Below are 23570 nucleotides of genomic sequence, written 5' to 3'. Positions count from 1 at the left end.
GTTGCCCTCAAAAATCTCTCTCACTCTCTCTCTTTCTCTCCCCATATATATGCTGTTGCTTATGGTGAACATGGGGATTTCTGCTTCTACAAAGTAGGAGTTCTCTCACAAGCAGGCCTCTGTGTTACATTTTCTGCATAGATCTACTTACTTCACATTCAGACGCAATGCAACCTCAAGGCCTCAGAGTAGGGGATTGGGTGAGGGGCTGTACATCCACTTACATATCAGCCGGTGGAAAGGTATGCCGGAGCATCATAAATCCCCGTCTGTCTGAGATAAGCTGTAGGTTCCATGAGACCTTTTTTTTCACCCTCCCCTCTGTTTACATCTCCCATAGTTTCAGTTTTTGTTGATGTTTTAGTCAACAGCAATAATAATTTGTAGTGTTGTACAACATGAGACATCTGCTTTTGAAATCCCATGGCAGAGGCAAGCAGTCAGATAGGAAGGGAAGCGCAGAAGCCATTACAGGCTTTGCCGATGCAGGGTGCTGGGCCTGTAAGCTGTTCCCGTTTCAGCAAAGGTTGGCACATTAAAATTAAAGTACAGAGGTTTCTTTTGAAGATTCATTCATAGGTTTCATACAACTGACACAGTAAAGCCAATAATCACAGGTATATTCACACTCACATCCTCAAAGCGATTGAGCATATTTTATTTGTCTTGGAAACCTGTTAACATGTTTGGATAGATTTGACTAGTTTACGCTTTGACACCTTTCTGTTGCCTACTGTGATAAAGAGCTAGCAAATCCTGCCACAATGAAGGGTTATTTTAGTTCAGCACAGGGTATTGGAAAATAGAGTGATGTAAATGATACTTTAAATAGCTCACCAGGTCCGTATTTAACAGAGGAAAAATCTGGATCCTTCAAAGAATAATTCATCAGATTGCATGGTTTCAGTGGGCTAGCTTTGATAAAAGAAATTATTCAGTGTCACGAAAATATGCTAGCTATCAATGTACACTGAACAATTTTACAGTGGAACAGTTTGCAGAGCACTAAAATAACAGTATTTATATTATTATTATTATTATTATTATTATTATTATTATTATTATTATTATTATTATTTATTTAACCTCTCCTCATACAAGGTGACTGTGCATTACAAACTGTAAGTATACAGTTTCTTAGACTGGACCCGGCTATTGTGTTACACTGTGTGTCCAAACTGTAGCAAAGGGCAGTAATATACTTATCAAAGTCACACATTTGTTAATTGACAGGAACAGTAAATATATTGATTGGAACAGTGTCCAAACCCCCTCTGTCAAAGACATTTTATGTATTTCATTGATATGAAAGCACTTTGGTTTGGAAAACACCAGATTACATACTCAAGGGAATTTTTTTTTAGGATATGCAGTTACTCAGGAGCCATACAAATTGAACAGGCCTCAGGCTTTAGTTGACAAGGGCTTGCTGTTCAGCATTTCTGGGCATTGTAACATCTCCAGTTCTCCATGTTGGCATACCTGACAGTTCTCCTCAGAGTGCTCTGTGTGTGTGTGTGTGTGTGTGTGTGTGCGTTTGTGTCTGTCTGTCTGTGCGGCAGTGACAGCCTGGAAATGCCTCTGTGCTTCTCTGCTGTAGTCTTCATTTCAGGGACACTTCTGAATCGTCATGATCACACACACACACACACACACACAGCCCCGAGCTTGGAGCAGCCTCCGCTAGGAGCGACACGCTGCAAAAGATTTATATTCCCATGTATTGATCAAGCACTAACAGCCCTGTCTTTCTGGGCGATCACTTCAACTGTGCGACTCTTCTGGCGGTATGAGATGGGTTCAAACACGATCAGATTCCATGACAGTCCGCGCTGGTCTGGCACACTGTGCACAAACACCCCCTAGTTTCTGGCACAGAGATGAATGAGATGAAAGCTGCCCCAGCAGGTAAGACCTTGCTTGCATACAGCTCTTATGCTCTGCCAAACAAAATCCAATATCCTTTATTATTTCTAGTAATAACAAGGGGAATTTATAGCTTCCCTGTGGATTGAATACAATAGCATCTCTCTAGAAGGCCAGCTATTGCTATTATGGCAACTAGCTCATACACAGCAATGGCACTGAAAGGCGAAACTTAAACATTTGTGAAATGTTATATTTTGTTAAGAATGACAAAGAGAACAGATGGCATTAACACGATGAGGGGTGGGTTGGGGGGGCAATATTGTTCCTATCTGATTAAAGAAAACAAATGCAAATAGCAGATTATTTTAATGCAGGTTCAAGCCAAAGCCACAGAAAATAATCCCTAAGTCTGTTTGAAACCAAAGAAATGTATTTTTGCTTTATAAGTAAAAGCCACAATACCCAAGAAAATGGTCAGGGAGGGAAATCCATTGCAATCCACTTGAGTTTGGCACAGTTTTTATTACTATAGTTTGGGCATATTTATTTTCACTGGCTTAAACATCCCATAAGCGAAGGAAGTAGAGAGCACATTCTTTGATAGAACAAAAAGTGTAATCATTGATCTCAATCCTTGGCCCGTTCTGGGTCTAAATCCAGATTGGTTTGGAACTGTGAAAAACTAAACTAGACAGAACGCACGAATGTGGGCAGACAATGCAAACTGTGTACATCTTAATGTTGTTGTAAATGAAAGTGCACAAAAAAACAAACAAAATTAAGATACCACTGCAAATTTTCCTTAAATCAGCATCTATACATGTATTGCATCCATTCCATTCCATTCATATTTTTATTTGGAATTTGGGAGAAATGTTGTCAGTAGTTTATAGAATAAAACAAAAATGTTAATTTTACCCAAATACATACCTATAAATAGTAAAACCAGAGACACTGATAATTTTCCAGTGGTCTCTTAATTTTTTTCCAGAGCTGTAGATATGTATGTTTGGGGTAAATGTTTTTGAATAGTAGTTCCTTCAAAAGTCCTTCCTTCAACCCTGCCTAACCTAATATTATTAACTTTACGTTAATGAGTGACAATGAGCAACCAGCATCCCAGGTCTCAATAGAATGACATAACCCACTAAAGTCTGTACATTTCAACACCAAAAACTAATTGTATTGGCCATAACATTGTTCATTTAATAAGGGATAAGAAAACCTGTTTATTTCACTAAAAGGAGTGCAAGACCAGCATGCAATCTGTGGTGAACCACAACCAAAATGCCAAACAAATACATTTTAAAAAAATGGTGGTTACTTTTGCTCTCTTTGTCAGTGTTTATAAAAATACTCCCCGTCTTCATCTGCTGACACAGGCTCTCTACACTGTGGGCTGGACTCTCAGTCTTTGTGCACCAAAGCGATTTTTCCATTCTCATGCTACGACAAAGGGAATGTAAAGCATATGTAAATACGGCCTGAATGCATCTCTCTCTCTGGCAGATATTTATAAAGGAATGCCTGCATTTAGATTTTCACTTCCCAAGTAACAAACATGCACACCCAGAACTGCTGACATTTTAATCTGTGCATTAACTGAAATGTCCATCTTATAGTTCCTCACTCTACTCCAAATGAATTCTGCCACAGATTTGTTTATTTTTGTATCTTTATTGCACAGTAATTAAGACCACATATTAAACACAGCAGTGTAGCGATAGCATTTTCCATATGCACTGTGTTCTGGCCACTTTTTTTATTTATTTATTAATCTGAAAAGCAACCATCACTGGCATTAGAGTTACCTCTCACTCAGCAGGAAGGCCGAGGTGCCAAGAGACAGATCCTTCCCAGCAGATTGCGAGACTGAATTACTTTCGCGCTGTGTTTGGTTGTCAGCAGACACAGCCTTAGGCCATGATTAGGAAGCTCCTTCACAGATGAACATGGTGCTTTTTTCCCCGAATGGATGAATGGATATTATGAATGGGCAGCCTCTTGGTGAGCCGGCGCACATGAGAGTAGGGGCGAGGTGTGCTGAGATGTACCACGCCACCTGTCATTGACAAGAAGCTTCTGCGTGTGTGAAAAAGATTGTGGGTCTCTCTCTGATCTACCTTCCTCTCCTCCCTTGATTCCTTATGGTGGAATATGGTGGAAACTCTCTAGGAATATAGGAACCCAGGCCAATTCTCTGCTGTGCAATTGTTATCGCTAGCAGTCACAAGATGAGATCACAAGTCCTTTTTTAACTCTTGGTTGAACTGTATGGTGGCATTTTAAGTGCATTGTATTGTAATCCTGATTTGATTCAGTTGTCAAAGCTGTATTGTATTTTTGCCTCAGAGTATTGCTGTATAAAGATAGATGCTACACTAGGTCTTAAACTACTCCACACTACACCCGCTTTCATATTATGTAATTTAATTTTTTGTTTATAAACTTATAATGCTATTTTACTGTTCTTGAACATGAGTCACCATGGATAAAGACACTGTAGTCACAATAAAATGTTCCAATTTATTCTAGTCATAAATAGCAGTATTATACAATATAATAATAATAATATCAGGCTGGTGAAACACATATCAAAGAGCACAGAGATGGAATATATATTTTAGTTTTTCCAGTGTCTTTGGGATGCTTTTCACTACTTCTTTTACATTTCCAGGACAAAGCAATGGAATGTATTAAATTTAAAAAAACGAAAAACTTAAATAAGCCTTTTAAAACGGTATATGGCAGGCTGGTCTTCTGCTTTTCTATGACCATCACATTACAGAAACATATTTCTGTGGCAAACTTTTTTTTTCTCTCAACCTAAACTTAATTGTCATGTCATAGGTGCGTACTGTATTTAACAACCAATTAGACTGTGTGTGTTTGTGTGTGTCTGGGGGTAGTTCTCAGAAGCAAACATTGCCAATTCTGAAAATGATTGTAGTGAGGATGCCTCGCCTCTGGATACTACAGAAAGTTTGCACCTCACAGACATTGCTGTATTGAATTACAGGTGTTCTACATATGTTCATGTAATGGCGCAAGTCTTTGAAGCCTGGAATGATCCCTGCTATAAATCCTCCTGTGAATCAACTGCAGATTTAATTTCCATAATTTGCGTAATTATTTCACATACAGCCGAAGTAAAGTTTGCTGTGTGATAAAATGTCACAATCACTGGGAAACTGGCCAAGAGCTAGAGGAAGTCTTAGAAGTCCTCTTCCTTTCTTTGGGAAGCCAACACATCGGAGGTTATGAAACGGTCAAATGTTTTTTGCTTACTTATTTCTTTTCTTCCTGAATTCTGGGATTTATCTGTTATTCGTCTTTTTTACCTTGAAAGTTCTCTGGCAATTAAGGGATATGCATTAGTAGAGCCAAACTGTCCTTTTGAGAGCGTCTAATCAGAGAATAAGATGAAGAGGAAAGTACAACATGTGTACGAGGGTATAATCTGTCAAACCAAATCTCTACTTATTTCACAAAATTGTTATAACATATATAACATTTAAATAGTTGTCTTTGTTAATCTCAACTCATACTGATCTCTAGGCTTGAGGCATTTCAGTCAATGTAAATAATTGAACAATGTGGCAGAAATACTGGATTTTTCTCCCCCAACAGATCTTTCTTTACAATTCTGGAGACCTCAATTCTCTACTATTACTTAAATTAAATGTTCATGGTGAGTACTGTAGTCATTCAACCTGACTAAAATGAAGAATGTCTTCGATGTAACAGTAAAAAATAAGAAGGTAAATCTGCATTAGCAGTTACTTTCTTTAGTTTGATAGCATCAAATGGTTTAACATTTAACATTTAATCCATTTAGCCTTGGCTAAGTCCAACTTAGATAGATGAAATCAACAACATAGTTATTTGTTTATTTACAGCCATCAGAAGAAATATGTGGCACTGTATGTTGTCTTTATTTGTGGAATTTCACTCACATAAGGTGCTTTCCCTGCTGAGAGAAAGGGGTGAAATGAATTGGAAATGGCCTGCCAGTCCTTGTCAGGAGCCATGCAAAAATGAGCCTCCTGCTCGGTTATTCAGGCTTACTCCAGTTGTTGATTTCCTTTCTTCTGTAGGTGGGACTGTGTAGAAAAAAACTGAAGATGCTGAAGTAAGCAGAAGCTAAATAACAATGTTGCAAAAGGAAACATCAGAGCAGTGCATGAGTCTGTTTTGCAGCCTTGTCCCAGCTAAATGCTGTGTTTCCATAGGTGTTTTTCTTTGTTTGAATCGTAGAAGATATAGGACAAAATGGCCGTGCAGATCTACACAGATTTGTCCTTACTTTTATTGTTTCAAGAGCAATTAATCTGTGTTTAAAAAGAGGGATGGAAATTGACCTTGGAGCATTGTATATAACCTCTGTTTAGTTTCACAACCCTGTGCTCCAGCTCTCTGAACTGCTCAGTTGTATGGAAATCCATGCAGGAATCTTGAAACAGTTCCCCCACACCCCTTTTTCTTCTCTATGCTGATTCTATGCTATTGACAGACCTCCCTGAAAATCTCACACACTGCAAATTGGGACAAGTAAATGAGAGAAAGCTCTTTGTATTCTGGTGAACTTCCCTGCTACTCACTACTTGAGGTTTGATTAATTGAATTAGCCAAGTAATGTGTGTCCGGAGAAAGTTCACTCCAAACGAGGGGTTAAAAAGATGTGTGAACAATTGGGAGTGAATAATAAACCACACAGAAAGCAGGCGGGGGTGGGGGTAGTGGTGGTTATGTATAGCCACTCACAGCTGATATCTGAGAGTGGCATGAATGGATTACTTGCCTTGCTGAAACATCCACAAGGTTCCAATTTGAAGTTTGCAACGCCACCAATAGACGTCAAATTCAATTCATGGAAGGCTGGGAAGTGGATTGTGGCTGAACTGAAAATTAGGGAGAAAAAGTAATATTAAACAATATATTTCAAGGGAGTTTGTTATTTTGAACTCTGACGCCCCCTCTCCCAATTTTCATGTCACATTCATTTTCTGAATGCCACCAGTCTGAACTTGATGTGAAAGTAGTATGAGGTCTTGGCAGTAAAAATAACATGTTATTGTTATTGTACTGCATATTTTAACACCTCATATCACAGGTTTTGCACTGTGCTGCTTGCATGGTGTATATATATATGGGCATACACACACAAATACTCTGGGTCAAGCTTCTGCATAATTTCATTGCTTCCAAGTGTTAAAATATGTATTTTCAGAAAATAATCACAAATTGAACGGATGTTGAGAAAATAGATGTAAATTGATTACTCTGGTTCTGATTAATATATCTTGCTACACAGCTTGTTTGAGATGAATGCACTGTGTGCCCTTTTGACCTTTTTTGTATACAGTATTTTAATGAGCTTTTTATAGATTTTTATAGGATATACTGTACTCAAAAGCAGATTCCTACATCACAATTGCATAGCTTGCCTCTGGCTGTACGTAAGATTTATCTGCTGTTGGTTTACATTGTAGTGAACAGACCGGGGTCAGAAACCCTTTGAAAGCAAGAGAAAAAAATAAAAAACATGATTTCTGTTACAGGGAAATAACATCGAATAGTTTAATAGACGCAGTAATTCTTTAGATAGGAGATAATGGAGCCATTTTGTTTCATCCAGGAAGGAATGCGATCCCATTGACAGGGATCATGGTAAATGACCAGCCAGCTCCCAGACTCAGATCGTCCCGGCCCTCCCTGGGGAGTCTTGCTGGCAAAAGACATCTGCTCAATGCCAGCATTAAGTGCAGAGGCCTATTAAATATAGTGCTACAGAGAGCTTGTTTACATTATCTAGTGCTCAGCTAATTTATCATGGCTCTCGTGCACCATGTTCAGTTTTGAGCTTAGTCTACAGATTGAGATGATGTCACTTTATATGGCTATTTACCTCTTGCCACCTCTGAAGTTTCCTTTCATTGCCATTTTCGTGCCGCCCATCATAACTTACCGATTTAACAGATCCGAAATGGGCTTTGTGTGACCTGGAGAAGCATATTCTCCTAGGAAACCTGCAGAGCTTATTTATTCTTATTCTTGGGCAATATGATAGAAGAATCCAGACCAGAGGCTAAGCAGAAGAATGAGAAGAACACAATATGTATTCGATCTGGGTTCGTTGTTGTTTTCTTCATGCATTTCATTTATATATGCACACACTCCTATATGTAACTATTACGTTATAAATTATATTTTTCTTAGTACTGACAGACAACACAAAACAAACAAACAAACAAACAAACAAACAAACAAACAAACAGAAAAAGACAGTTCGAAACTCTCCTATAAATATATATTTGTGGTTGCAGAAGTGTTAAATGGTAACCAGCATTATCGTCCTGGTTTTTAAATCCTAGCCTAGCCTGAACAAGCAGGATTATATGCTGTGCGGAATGGATTGGATGGGCTGTGCAAGAAAGAAAAGAAAATAATCAGATACTCCAAAATACATACACTGGAAACATTTTGAAATAAATTCCGCCCCGAAAACTGCCTTTTTAACAGCATGTTACTTTATAAAGTTGAAATTTCATTAAGTTAGTCATTACTTGATCAGTCTCCTTTTTTTTTTTTATCATCCTGAGGAAATACTAATTATATACAATCAAACACACAGCAGCAAATTAAATATATTTTTGGTGGGTTGAAGTGAATGTAACTATTTTAAATGCAGCTTGAAGAACATTTTATACTAAATTGGGTATAATTTGTAGTTGCATTGTCTTGATTTCACTATCTCCAGAATTCAGCGTTTGCTTTTGTGGGGCAGTTGTCTTGTATTCACAATGTTTTTGTGTGTGTGCGTGTGTGTGCGTGTGTATGTGTGTGTGTTTGTTAGCTCTGCAAGTTCAGAATGCTATTCTGAGCTAGCAGTGGTCAGCAACTTGTGGCTTTAAAGCTGCATTTCCAGGAAGATGCTAAGTACATTAAGTTACCATTTAATTAATGTTGATTTACCACAAACACATGACAGATGAAAAAACAGGGCAGGGAGAGAGAGCTGATTGGTTAAGAGAAACTTTCTCACTTCTTGCTTAACTTGTCTCTCTCCACCATGGTCTCCAGCTGAAACTCAGGTTGCTGCATATGTTGCAAACGTTATCTTTTAAATCATTGTGCTGATTTCAGTCATACATTTTTTTAGACATAGGCAAGGGATATGTGGTTAGCAAACTTCCAACGAGATGTCCACAGTTTTGGGTCATAAAATAAACAATTGTATTTAATTAGAGTAAATAATTTGTTTAGATTTGTTATTATTTATTAATTTGATCTGATAATGACTCGAGTTTCAGTTGACTGAATGGGCCGTCATAATATGATATGATCAGGGTTGCCAAAACTTTAAAAAGAGTAGCATTGCTAATGTAGAAGCTTTTAATCTAATACCATAAATCAAAGGGCTCATACTTATGTATACAGCTGTCAACAGGCATAGTCTAATACACCTACACACAGATGTATTTATTTCCCTTCTCTGAGAACCTTGTCATGGGCTGCAGGCCTTTTTCAGCCACAGTCAGAGCACAGCCCTGCTCTCCCCGCACACTGTAAACAGCAAACACATCATGATGTGAAGGAGCTACAAAAGGATCCGTGCTCTTTTGCACCACAAGGAGACAGCAATGCGACCAGTCCGGCGACGGCAATCTTGTGTAAAAGTAGCACACTTCCCTGACCGTCAGAAACCAGAGAAACGGCTCAGCTTTGAAGAGTGTGAACTACAAGGCACATAATCTTTGATCCAGCGGCAGAAAGACAAATAGCTTGTACGAGTCAATAGAACTGAGTTCTCTGATTTTAGAGACACACAGGGATAAAGAGATGAGTGCTACAAATTAGGCTTTTAAGTACAGAATACTAATATCGGCTGTGGATGAAGCAGGCCTGTACACTTAACGAGTTACATAGGAGTTTTTAAACACTATTCATGTTTGTAAGTAAAACAAAACAAATATTTAACAATATATGCGTATGCTTTAAAGTACAGTAGTTATAATGCTGTAAAGCAATACACATTTTCAGCAACTTCATAGGCTGGTCTGTAATGAAACTTTGGCTGCTTTCTGTCTGGCAGAGAAGGATGAATCTTGTGTCTATTTCTTGTCAACTGGTCTGCCAGCGCTCCAACAGCTTGTGTTTTCCAAAACAAACCACTTGCATCAGAGGGTATTGCACAGCGGAGAGCTCCAGAGATGGCACAGAATGCCACTTATTCAGATGCAATTGGAACTTTTCTTTCTCCTGTCTGTGGTATTGAACTGTACTGCCCTCTTTATAAGATGAAAAGGTGTTGAGCATAAGCAATGATGCTTTTTTTATCCTGCTGATCGGAAGGTGCTCGTGGCCCTGGGTGGCACGTGTGTACGCTCTCGGGAAGACAAAATGCCAAAAAACTTCCCAATTCCATGGAGACTGAAGCCCCCCTCCCTCTCTCTTTTTCTCTCTTTCTCCACAGACCAGATACAGCGCAGGTGAGCGCGGTGTTAGGCTCCTACACAGCGCACTGCCAATGTGCCCCAACCCTGACGGGAAAAGACTGCCCTCTGCCGGGGTGAGAAAGTAGCTAAGTTCCCGTGTCTGGTAAAACAAGGAGCCCAGTTACCGCAAGATGCCAGTCCCGTGCCAGACTGGTTGTTTTGTGGCTGTGAGGTGGCCCTGACATCAGTGTTTGAATGCAAATGCGATGTGCCCAAGCTCTGAAATCAGATCGCCAGTTTAACGTTACTGCTCCTATTGGTTCCCTAAAGGTTCCCCAGCTCGGTGCTTCAAAACACAATATTAAAACATTGAAGCTGTGCTTTATTGTGATTGCCTTACCCACATAAACCAAAACTAGTGACATCACACATATTCTGGAAGTCCCTCCTCATTTCTATAGTGGCTTGGTGTTTTTGTTTTTTATCAGTAATATCTATAAACACATATCTGAAGGTATGCTTTGGCTCTGTTCAAGACTCAAGCTTCTTGGTGAAAACCCTTCTACAATGACAGAGATGTTTTAATTTTTTTATGAATGAAGCTTCAAGCTTGCATCCGGTCTCAGGTTTACAATGTGATTTTTTTCCCCCTATTGTTTTTGTCATGCCCTCAATTTGCATATGTCTCTTACACAGATGCATCGCACTGTAAGGTTTATTTTCCTGTTTGTCAGCATCATGGGGCCGGAGGCAGTTGGACTTATTTAAGTGGCATTTCAATTTCAGATTAAAAAAAAAAAATTCTTGCTATATTTTTCACCCCTTCCTGAACTATTTACAAAATGCACATTTCAGACACGCAGCTGAATTAATCTTTTGACTCTTCCATGAGAACTGGCGTACTTGAACACAGGATTAACAGTAGGGTGTAAATGTTCCAATTGCAATTCATCAACAATCTGAACACAAATTATAAATCCATGCGTGACAGCAAGACACTTAGGTGTTAAGTTTTGTTTTATTATATCTCTATCACCTGATCCTCTGTCATAGCAAGTACCATCTAAATTGCTCAGCTTATTGACAAAACAGTATTTAAAATACTTGTTATAAATCTGTAACCAGCATCGATCTACGGTGAACTGAAAATTCTTTTTCTTATTCCCCTGAAGGGTAAAGAATCAGAAAATAAACATTGTTTTTGAACAATCTCTCCTCTCAGTACCTTTTTAAACAGCGCAGTATTGTTTAATTTCTTTTTAATTACAATACATATTGTATTGAGTCATTTATCAAGTGGAGGGTTGCTAACAAAGCATTGCCACAAAACCCATCCTATTTAAGTGCGAAATAAACTGTGCTATCTGAACCTTATATTGCAACTTTATTCCTGCCTAGAGGATTTATATATAAAAAGAGTGAAAAATTTAATTAAAATGCCCTCAACCGAACTGTACAAAAGCCAAGAGTGTAAGCATATTTTTGGTACACCATTTATTTATTTTAAATGCAAGCTGCTACATTTGCATCTCAGCTTGCTTCCTTTGCTTCTTCACACTGACAGGGCTGACATATAAATTAAACAGTTATTGAGATGGGCTGAAAACCAAACCAATTTTAAAAAGCTCACAGAGAACACCAGAACAAGACAATCCCTGTTCAGCCCCCGCTCCAGAGAGGCCATATTAGACCACTGCAGTGCTTTCTCCATATGGTCACTGCACAGAAAGACATTGTTAGGAAATGTGCATTTTTTTATTATTATTTTTGTTCTTCCCTACTCATTTTGTCCAGAAATGCTGGAATAGCACACGGGCCCGTTGAACACTTCTATAACTCGCGTTCCAGAAACACAAAGAACATTAAAACAACACAAAGAGAGACCAAACTGAACATGTCTGTTTCCTTTACTGTAATCATTTATAGTTGACAGTAAGAATAACTGAACGGTAGAGTATTTTTTTTCTTTCTTTCTTTCTTTAAAAAAAATATATATTCTGTGAAGAAAAGCAACAGAACTGTAGATTGCATTAAGATAACCAATTATATGCTAAAGGAAACCAGAACTTTTTCCATTGCTGTTATCTGATGTTGCGGTGAGCACAGGCAATGCTCAGTAACTCACAGCCCTATTACATTCACTGTGCCCTTTATCGCTCCATCTCTGTTTACCATATTCAGTTAAAAGTGGGTTATTTTTTGCATCCGCTCTCCTGCCAAAGTAACCTCACTCGACTGTTGCAGTCTCCTTTTTGTGTGTGTGTGTGTGTGTGTGTGTGTGCAAGCTTTTGCAAAGGTGTTCACAGTTGCTGTTTGAATGGCTTGCGTTTCAAAGGTGTCTTTTAGCAGTGTATGTTCATCAGGGCTGGCCTGTTTTTCGTTTATTTATTTTTTACCTCCAGCTTTTCCTCGAAGAGCAGGATGAGAAGGCGGCCCATGTAAGGGGAATTGCGCGATTCGTTCCCTGGCAGAGGAAGTGTCTCCTGAATATGGTTAAGAGACACATTTTTGTAGCTTTTTGTGGGCGGAGTCACATAACCACATAGGTGTCATTTTTCGCATCCCTCCGGGTGACAGAGCACAAGGCATCAGGTAAAATGCTACAATTATCACAGTCGAAATCCTGCTGTGGCCTGCTCTCCATTGTGCAGCTACAGTTGTCTCATGTCAGCTATAACTTAAAAAAACAAAACATTACAGTTGTATTGATTTGTAACAGGGAGAAGTGTGACCATGCTGTATTTATGTATTTGTATATATGTCACTCAGGGATCACACCGCAAAGTTCCTGGTTTGTGATTCAACCAGTAATGTTTTTTTAATGTCCACTGTTTTCCAATGCAAACTATAACTTATCTTAGAATAAATTAGGATAATAATCTGTTGTATATGCAACATAAATGACTACTGATTTCTAAATGCTCAGGAGCTCTTTGGAGTTCATAAAAATACAAAATAAATACAAGAAAATGTGGATCAGTTGAGATGCCCTCTTCTACATATACTGCTATCTTTCTTTCGCGACTGGAGTTGTATGTATTGACTGCATGCTGTGCTGTCTCGCCAGTTATTGTGACAAATCAAACTGAGTAGACAATGTGAAAATAGAAAATTCTTTACCACTCAAATGTCAAGTACATGTAAATGGGAAGAAAAAGTGATAACTACATTAGCATCTTTAACTTGATATAACTAGCTCTAGTTTATTGTTGTTTCCAAACATAAATGCAATTCAGTATATGCAGAGAGATTGCATTTTCAGTGGCCGTTTGCTCTGCTCTGCCAGTGAAAGCTTTGCTCTAAGATGGTTGGTTTTTGGCTGGGTTATGGCTTCAGGAAGTGGACTTGATTTTGTCTTTATCTTCTCACGGTGAACTGTGTGAGAAAACAGCAATGGAAATCGGAAGTTATCATCTGGACCAAAACCCACAGATGCGATTATTCGATCGCACTGTAAACTTTTGACCCAGAAGTCACATGTTAAAATTTAAATTCATATGTTTTTGTATACCTTGGGCATACAGCACAATCGCAAGTCTGTGGTGTGATTTCATAAGAGAGGGAGGCCACCAAATGGAGAGTCATTGTGTGTGGTATGAGTTCCTCCACTTGAATTGTATTTTTGAATCTCTCGCTATGGACATTGCTGGGTTCTTGCTAATTCCCATTCCCTTTCTCCAGAGAAATGTCTACTGGGATTTTGTTGGAGACTAATTTTAAACATCTTGTTTCTTTCTTTCTATATATATAATACGATCACTTTTTACTTTTATGTATTTCTTTATTTTGACATTTTAAAACATTCCCAGTTTTTCAGATTTGGTTAGTATCTTTTTTCTTATCAACAAAACATTCAGAGAGTTTATTTTTCTGCTTCCACAATATCTAACACCTACTGTAACTGAGCCACCTAACACCTAAAATCTAACTGACGAGGTCTGACCACTCAAGTACTGAGAGGCTTCCCTTATCTGTCACGAACAGGAACAGAGTCTGTGTGGTTACAGGCTTTGTTTTTTTGTTTTTTTTAATGGGCCTATGTACTGTACAGTTGGACATAATAAAACATTAGAACTGCTCAGCATCATTGCTATTGTTTGCTTTGGGCGTGTTAACATCAGGACTGTCACTATTTAGTCACACTTTCTTGTGAAATGGCTGCTCTCTCTGAAACACACTTCGGAAAGCCTCAATGTCTTTGCAAAAGCATGACAAGTTGTTCTTTTTGTTATTAGTAAAGAGGCTTGGTTGTTTCAGGTTGAAGTTAAAACCTCACAGAGCTAATTATATTGAAACTAATGGGGTGTTGGGGAGAGGGATTTATTTGTGAGGCATAAATATTATATGAGTCACATTTTACACAGAATAACAGAGGAGTACCTATTAATTCCGCTCTGTAAGGTTATTATTTTTAGAGGCTTCTGTAGCAGCAGTTTCACAACATTCATATTCTACAGATGTATTCTATTAAAAAAGAAAATATTTTCTTTTTCTAACACTGTTCTTGTATCTGCCTTTTCAATTAACAGACATTTTAATGCTCCTGATAGCCTTTCATTTACATTTGGTGATATTTGAGGACTGTTCAATTATTAAATCCAAAAGGAAGAGTCCATATGCAAAATGAAATAAATAGAAGGCATAAAAACAGGGTCCCTGCATTATTATTTGGTATAAAACATGAATCAATGTTTAGTGGCTGCATAGAAAATCAATTGTAGTTTGATTCCAACATGATATTTGAGCTTTGTTAGAGAAGATTGTGATTTAAGGAATATTATGAATGTAAAGTGGCTGGCATCGTTAACAAAGTAACATGAAGTGTAGTTGTTTGCAAAAAGCTGTGCTGGGTGGGTTGGAAGATTGCGTAGAGAAAGTTGTGTTACTTGTGAATTTAAAACTTTGAAAAATACTCACCTCACCTCTTTCTGTTAGTCATTGAATTGAGTACTTCATTGTACTTCTCCCAAACAATGGATGAGGATTCGCAGAGATAGTCGCAGCCTGGCTTTGATGATATCTGCCTGCCTCTGGGTATTATTATCAGTTGATATTTAAAGCTTGGTATCTGGCTTTGAATATGCCAAAATATGCTGTTCTTAATTTTATTTTTAATTCTCCTTCTTTTTTTGTCATTAGCATAAACAGCATGACTTCCAAGAGATAACTGTGATATTAAATCCATGTATAGTATGAAAACGAATCGAATGTCAATGTCTGTGCTAATTCTTAGTAAGCTTGCTGAAAATGAACCTGTGCAGCCAAACCATTATGGGCCGACTGGACTGCATCTGAAGGAAAATCATGTTGGGTTAATAAAAGACAATGGACACACATCTTGTCTTGTAAATTTGCACTGTAGGTGCTCTCTCAGAACTCCTAAGCACAAGCATCTGTGCTCCAGTCAATAATCAATTGTGCTGCCAGGCTTCCCTGCAGCAAAAATTGTATTAAACAGCTATTGTTACTGACTGGTATCTCTCACAAGTTGACAATTACCCCGTTGGCATTTAGTGAAAGTAAAAGAGCTTTGCAGTGAAGTCAAACCGTAATATTATGCTGTCTCATATTATAGTCTCATATTATAATACAATGGGTATTAAGGAATTGCTTTGAAGAATAGATCTAAATGCTTGTTGTAACCATGCAGAAAAAAAAAAAAAAAAAAAAAGCTTATCTAATTTTCATACTAAGTGTCATTAGTTACCCCCCCCAAGTCTGGTTTAAAAGAGAAGGCAGCAGCATCAAGAGCAAACTGCAAATAATAATAATAATAATAATAATAATAATAATAATAATTATTATTATTATTATTATTATTATTATTATTATTAGTAGTAGTAGTAGTAGTAGTATTATTATTATTATTATTATTATTATTATTATTATTAAATGCAATGCAATAAAGGTTCCAGTGCTATTAGGAGTGATGCACTGTGGTGAGGAATGATGTCAAATTAATCTTGTGCTTCAAAATGGAATAAAGCACATTTTGAAAGGAGAAAATAATTACCATATATTTGAAAACATGGATAGAAAATTAAATCTTAAATATGGATCTGCTTTTAATGTGAAAGGGAATGCAATTATGTCATGGAATGATATTTCTGTGGGTCACAGAATGAAATTAATGGAACTAGACTATGAACAAACTAGCAATTCCTACAGACCTGTTTTGTTTCCAGGCTGCACTGTATACCTTATATTTTCGATCCATTAAATTATAACATATAATCTCTATTTCTTTAATATTTCCACCCAGCCAACACATTTCCCTCTAGTATACAAATAACATGTATGTAATAAAAACGTGTCACCATTTCCTGATGTGTTTTAAGCATGATTTCATAATTTGCATTTACTAAATGTTGCCAGGGCTCTGGGGAATAAAAAAAGTAGCCTTTTATAATGAATATGAAAAGAGAGAAAGAGAACAAAAGACAGAAAAAGAAAGAACAAAAATAAGGGAAAGAAAAATAGCTAAAAACTCCCCTTTTATTTGGCTTTTTATTTGAAACTTGCAAATGAAAAGCTAGCAAGGAAATGGCTCAGAAAAACATGCCATCTATCTATTAGTGCGCTGTAAATATTACATGAGTCCCAGATTCACTTAGTAGTTAGTATTACTTCCACTGTGTGGGTATATTATTTTAAAACTGTGGCTTGTTTATCACAAGGCATGACCTAGTTCCAGTCAGCTCCTTCCATCACGACAATCTGTGTAATCTCAAACTGCAGTCCCCGCTGAACAATTACAATGCAAAGCAATCCAAATGGAGATGTTTGGAGAAAACAACATGTGTGTAATTAAGGCTTAATGAGCCCTTGTCTGTGTGGAATGTGCAATTAGATTTGTAATAGAAAATGCTGCTCGAATGCCAGGGATGCTTAAAAAGCGAGCGTGGATGAAAGATAATTTTGCCATGAATATGGAATAATGGCTGTTCTAATAGCAAACAGACAGGGGTGGAGTGGCCCTGTTAAGGTTGCTGATCCTAAATGGGTAGAGGGTGGGGTGGCAAAAAGCTCCTTTAACTGCCCTTTCCCCCATACACACACACACACACACACACACACACACACACACACGTTCTCCTGATCAGCTGGAATCAGAACCACACATTGCAGTCACAACTTTGATTCTGCAGTTTTTTATAATTTGAGAACAATGAGATTTCCAAAGTAAAGCTAGATTGTTTCCCCAGTGCTTCAGTATAAAACTTTGCACAACTGTACCACTGAAAAGATTGACTAATAGATCCTCATTTTCATGTTTGGTTTTGGTTTTAACACCTGATGAAAGTACCTTTTTATTTTAACGGTGGGGGATACTTCAAAGATAATCGAAAGTGTTACTATTCCATATTTTGTAAGAGGCATTCATATTGTGTCTGTTTTGCGATGGAATTAGCCAGTCGTTTGTTGATGACTGCTCTTCAAATGACCAGAATAGCTTCCACTGTGGCCTGTGGTTAGGGATGTGAATACATTAAACTGACTTTTAAACTGACTACCTGTGCAGACGAGATACAGCGAACAAGGTTAGCGAAGCCACATTAAGGGCAATGCTGGTATCTTGGTTTCTTCCTTTTTCTGAGGAACAACGTCTTCACACCTTTTAACCTCAAGTGTGTGAACATACTACCTGTTGAGCGAATGGCTTTTCAAAAAGCTTTCCAGTTGCACTGTCACTCCCTTTCCTGTCGAAACGAGAAACAACTGAAGAAAAAGAGAGCAATGGATTGCTTTCAAAAACAGAGAAATCAAGAATGAATAGTGACCAGAAAAAGAGAACAACAGGGGCCGCACATTCTAGATGCTATTTGTGAATTGCGAGGCCGTGCACAGAGAAATAGGTGCATTGTGAGCGTATTTTCTCAAGCCTGTCCTTGGAAACCAACCTACAGAACATGATATAATGCAAGAGGTTTTAATAGATTTAATGGAATCCAGCAACAAGGTTTAGTGCCCTTTATATCAAGAGGTCACTTTATGACAGGCAGTCTATGAGGAACTTCGCTTAAATAAATGAAACACTTGATATATTCTGAAAGCAGAGGTCACTCTGAGAAATATAAAAGGCAGCACTTTTTTTATTTCAAAAGCAGTGGCCTCTCAGTGCTCAGCTTGTCCATCTCACCAGTGCCTACTTGTTCCTCTGTGTCTTTGCACTCTCTTAACTGCAGAGGAAATGACAGATATGTCGACCTGCTATATAGGACTGCACTTGAATACTCTTAAAATGAGTATTTTAAGTTACAACATTATTTTGTTCTTTTTACTATTCTGTTGGGGGAGTAAATTACAGAAAAACATGTGGGAATGGTAATGCCTGTGCATATAGAATTGTTCTCAGCCAGCTAAAATGAAGACATTATTTACTACTGTTTCTGTATTGTTTAGAAAGGTAAAACAAAACACACACATAACACAACTCTCTACTTCCTTTGTGATTGCTGGTTTTAAGCAGCACGTGCGGTTTCTTTCACAAGTTTTGTGAGTGTGAACAACTTTGTAATAGGGGTTGTCACAGTCAACTTTCTATAAGCTTTCTTAATGTGCAGATTGGTCTGAAGTAACTGATGTCAGTCATTCGCAAGAGTGGAAAAAGTTGCATATGTATCTGTGGCACACCACAGTACTGTGCAAAGAAGTATATTTCCAGGTGAGGTTTTGGGTATAGGTATCTGCAATTTAGACAATGCACTAGGCAGTGTTTTAACAGTCATGCCATGTACTGTTTAGGTAACTTTTGAATAGATTTTGCTTTCTGGTGGAATTTCTGGAATCCTTCCCTCTTTGCCAGAATGTCTTTGCAAGTTTAGGCTGATATTTCTGAAACGTAAATATGAGTTTGAGATATTTCAGATTGGTTCCCAACGGTTACATTTTCCGGATCACATTACAATAAACGGTTTTGTGAAGAATATAAAAGTACTAACTAACTTGAGCCTTTTAATTGTTTGGAAATGCAAGCTTTGATTATAGAGTCATTATATATTTGAAGATACACGTGACCATTTTGTTTTGTCACAAGTAACAAATTTACGCTGAAAACTGCCAAATGATACCCTTCCATTCAGAGCTTAAACAGCTGAACAGATTCAATGTAATTAAAATTTACTTTTTTAATTACACCAACCAGGCTTGTTTTTTCAGCTAGTCAATTTTTTAATGTTCTTTTAAAATAAGACGGTGATGCTATGTGGATTGAGCTATTTCTGCTTACCCATAATTTTTTGTAGTGATATATATGATCTTAAAATATGGTTACATAAACACTGACCATTGCTAATGTTGAGCAATCTAAATCTCTTGCGGTAATAAACCACTCTAGCTAAGATCAGAGCTAATCATGAGCTGGAAACGCAGTCATAAGCAGGTTAAAGTCATTTTGCCTTAAACAGGATCTCACATTGAATACTGTGAACTGCCATCTGCCCGGTCATAAAATCTTTTAATGTTTTTGAATATGTCAGTAATTAGTTATATTGAGTACATAGCACCATGTTTACATTTTAAAGCACAATTGTGAGAGTCTTGCATCAGTGACACATTCAAAATTTGACTTAGCTCAGTTTGCCTGTAGCCTGTACTCTTTTCCCTTTTGTCTACTTTCCCCTCTCTCAAACCTGAAATCTAGCAAAATAGCATTCAACCCATGTTGTTTGCCATGTCATATTTGGGTTTCAGAGCGACCAGCCCTTTAAACTGACAATCTTCAAGTCTTTCGAGTGCCAGGAAGAATCACAGTCTCGTCACAGTGTTGTGACTGCTGTCTGTTTTTTCCGTTGTTGTGTTGAAGGATTATGTGATCAAGACCTTGGCGATAAAGCTTGGCTGTGTCTGTGTCTTTGTGGAAGCTGTGAAGAATTCGCTAAACTCTCCTGCTTCTTCTAAAATACCCCCTTATGTGCATGCTCGGCTGTGTACATTTAGTAGTCTTCTTCAGTGATGGTGTTTGTCTTGGCAGGCAAACAGATAAGGCTTCCTTTAGGGTGCATATGAAAGATTGTGTTGATAGTCTTTGGAGGAGTGTGCTGACATACAGCTGGGAGGGGCTGTGTGTGTTGCTGTTGTGTATCTGTTGCCAGGATCTCAATGAGAGCAGGTCCCACTGACTCAACTCTTGTAGTGGCTTTGGCTTATGCAAACCGAGTCTATTTATATCTATTGCTCTGTGCTTTTTAGTTCTGCAAAAAGCAGGGTTTGGTGTCAGATGTGCGTCAGGAGTCAGAAAGAGCCTCTCGCTGCTACCTGATGGCTGTTGCTGAGCTTCTTTGTCTTGCGATCTCTCATTATGCCTTGTTGCTAACAATCTCGGGTGGACATGTCATCATTTTTTATTTTTGACCAGCAGTTTTAAGATCCCAGTGTGTGTGGAGATCCCTGTCTTTGTGGGATCCACTGAAGAACAATCGAGTGAAGGTCTTACCATCGCGTGAAGCACATTAATTTGTAATACCTTTGTTTGACAATCAATCAAAATCCGATCTGCTTTTAATTTGGATCAGATGCAGTGAGGGCACTTTGTGACTCATTTCTTTGTTTGACAGGTTCCTTCCCTTAATGGTAATGGTCAGTTTGTCTTAGTATTTGATTTTAGTTTTCCTCTGCATGTCTAAATTGTAAAACAATAGTTAGAGGGTTGTAATGTAGTGCAGAAGAGACTCCAGTTATCTCCAGTTACCAGCAGCTGTTCATCTGGTTTTACATTTTTATATCTTTATGTTACTAAACCGACTCGAAGACAATTTCAAATTGTAAAGGTGAGAGGAAGTCTTCACAGTTAGTACAAAATATAAAGTGTTTGTTCTCAGGATTATTATGCCTATTTTAACCAAAGCTTTTACCACACCATATCATTGTCCTCTTTATTTCACTAATGTATTAGTAGCTGCTTAACACCATTGTAAATATACTCAAACATTATCAGAAAGACTAGATTGCTTAAATATTTCAGCAATATTTCTTACTGATATTATTTATATTCAGGACCACTTACAGGTTATATTGCTACATTAGATAAGTACTAGTATATGGTTTATGATTATTAATTACAGGTGTGAAAGCAGGTATACTAGTAAAACTAATTCTGATCGCAAATTAAGCTCTATTCATGAATTGCACGTGTTGTTGTGCTTTGTTTTATTTGTTTGTTTGTTTTTAATTAGTACCATTCAAGTGTTTTAAAGCCCATTGGGAAGGTTTTATAACTTATGGAACAGTAATTTCCACCTCTTCTCATAAAGTCTTCTCACAAGTATTCTGTTTTGTATCTATATTGGTGTGTTTTGTTTTCCAGCAGAAAACAATACAGTTTTGCATAACACATGGTACTAAGCGCTGGCGACAATGAGCAAAATGGCAAGAAAATTATACTGGTTGTTCATTGTTATTGCGATTATATTGTATAGGTTTGGAGGGTGGAAAATGCCAGTTCCACTTATGTAAACTATTTTTGTATGTATTCATTTGTTTATTTTCAGAGAAGTAGGCTATGTGTGAGGTTAATGTGAAGTTGAAATCACAATGCAAAGCACAATGAAAACAAAGGACTTCGGTGCATACAAAACAATTCAGACAAGAAGTGAACTAATGATCACTCTAGATTGATTTGAAGCCAAGTTGCAAACAAATAATCAAAAAAAAAAAAATAGTGCGGCTGCCTTTTAAGGCTCCTGACTGAATAATACAAAAAAATGAAGGAGAAGGTACGGTATTTGGAGTTAGCATCCACATCTGCTTTTGAAACTTGTCAGTTTTGATGCTTCAGCGAGAGCAACACATCACAGGAAATTGATGCTGGTGTTTGACTTGGATGAGTGACAATTAAGCCTTGGGATCAGAGAGAAGAAAGTTCATCCACACTGACTCCAGATTGCGTTTACATAAATAGTAGCAATTGTAGCGGTGTTACAAATGATATCAATCACACTGAGAGATGTTTAGCAAAACAGGCGTCAAGGCAGAAACAACTACTGTGTGTGTACAGAAGATTTCCCCCTCCTTAATTTAAAAGGCTGCATTACCCATGTATATCGCTCTAAGATAATGCTTTTTGTGTGTGTGTGTGTGTGTGTGTGTGTGTGTGTGTGTGTGATGTGTTTTTTTCTGTGCAGTAAGGAACAAATGATTTGACGATGAACTAATGAAACCTGTTCAGCACATAAAGGGGGAACAATAAAGTGTATCTATAAAATAATTTGAAGACGAGAGACAGGGAGTGATGGAAGCAGACAACTCCGCAAATAGCTTTCCATTCTGTCACCACAGTGCCAGATACCGAGTAAAGGAAGGAACGGAGGATGTGTTATATAATAATAATAATAATAATAATAATAATAATAATAATAATAATAATAATAATAATAATAATAATAATAATAAAATAATAATAATAATAATAATAATAATAATGCCTGCAAAGTGAAAATTATGGTGGATTAAGATGACCTGATTTGTGCGGCTGAGCAGTTTCTTTCATGAACTGCATGACAAGAGTGTGGAAGTGGTGGCAGTGAATCTTTTGCTTTGTGATTCAGGGATGGCTTTGATATAGTTCCCTGAAGAAGCATTGGCTTTGTGGCACCTCAAAGGGATTATAATCCCACCCTCCACATCCTCTTTGTCCTTTTAGAAAGCGGCCAGGGATGCCAGCCAGTTCCCCCCCTCCCCTCAGGTTCACTTTTTAAGAGTGGAAGTGCCAGCGCCTCCTGAACTGCGGCATATCACAGTTTTCTCTTTATCGCCTGCCGAGGCCTGCCATAATCCACACGCATGCCAGCACTAATTGCCCCTTGTGTGTCTTCAAACCCCAACACCCCCCCCCACCGCCCTCGGTCACGAGTGTAGCCTCAGCCAAGTGCTGGCGGCCTGCTGGTACTCGGCTTCTTCAAACCTAGACCACGCCGAAACCATTCAGCTCTCTTTCTCTCGCCACCTCGAAGGGCTCCGGCAACCTGTGCGCCCCCCCCCCCCCCGGTGCTCTCCTGTTGGGCAAACTACTCCTCATTCTCCAGTATGACCAACCTAATTAGATCTTCTAATGAACTGTAATTACTGACATCTATAAGAGCAATTGAGGTTGAGAGGATGTGACAAAGTAATTAGATTCATGTTTAGGCCTTTTTTTTTTTCACCCCCCCCTCTCCTATTCACTGAATGTCATATACTTTTTTTTTATTTCTGTTTACAGTTTGATGGTGACAACATGTACATGAATGAAAATAACCAGGAGTTTCTCTCTCCAAATCAGGTGAG

General features: G+C 38.0%; 1 protein-coding gene across 6 annotated transcripts in view; it reads left to right on the top strand.

The window, feature by feature from the left end:
- The window catches only part of tox2 (TOX high mobility group box family member 2), a 127649-nt gene that overhangs the window by 44120 nt on the left and 59959 nt on the right, over positions 1 to 23570 (top strand). For 2 of the 6 annotated variants that reach the window (XM_066702789.1, XM_066702785.1), the window contains exons 2-3: positions 10346 to 10441; positions 23506 to 23565. The exons of 1 other annotated variant lie outside the window; for it this stretch is intronic. In XM_066702789.1, the coding sequence (XP_066558886.1) occupies positions 10346 to 10441; positions 23506 to 23565 (156 nt within the window). The remainder of the gene's footprint in view (positions 1 to 10345; positions 10442 to 23505; positions 23566 to 23570) is intronic. 3 more of the 6 variants (XM_066702790.1, XM_066702787.1, XM_066702786.1) reach the window with 2 other exon arrangements.

The sequence above is a fragment of the Amia ocellicauda genome, chromosome 4 (assembly GCF_036373705.1).
Source record: "Amia ocellicauda isolate fAmiCal2 chromosome 4, fAmiCal2.hap1, whole genome shotgun sequence".
Taxonomy (NCBI): Eukaryota; Metazoa; Chordata; class Actinopteri; order Amiiformes; family Amiidae; genus Amia; species Amia ocellicauda.
This window is presented reverse-complemented; position numbering and strand designations above follow the sequence as displayed.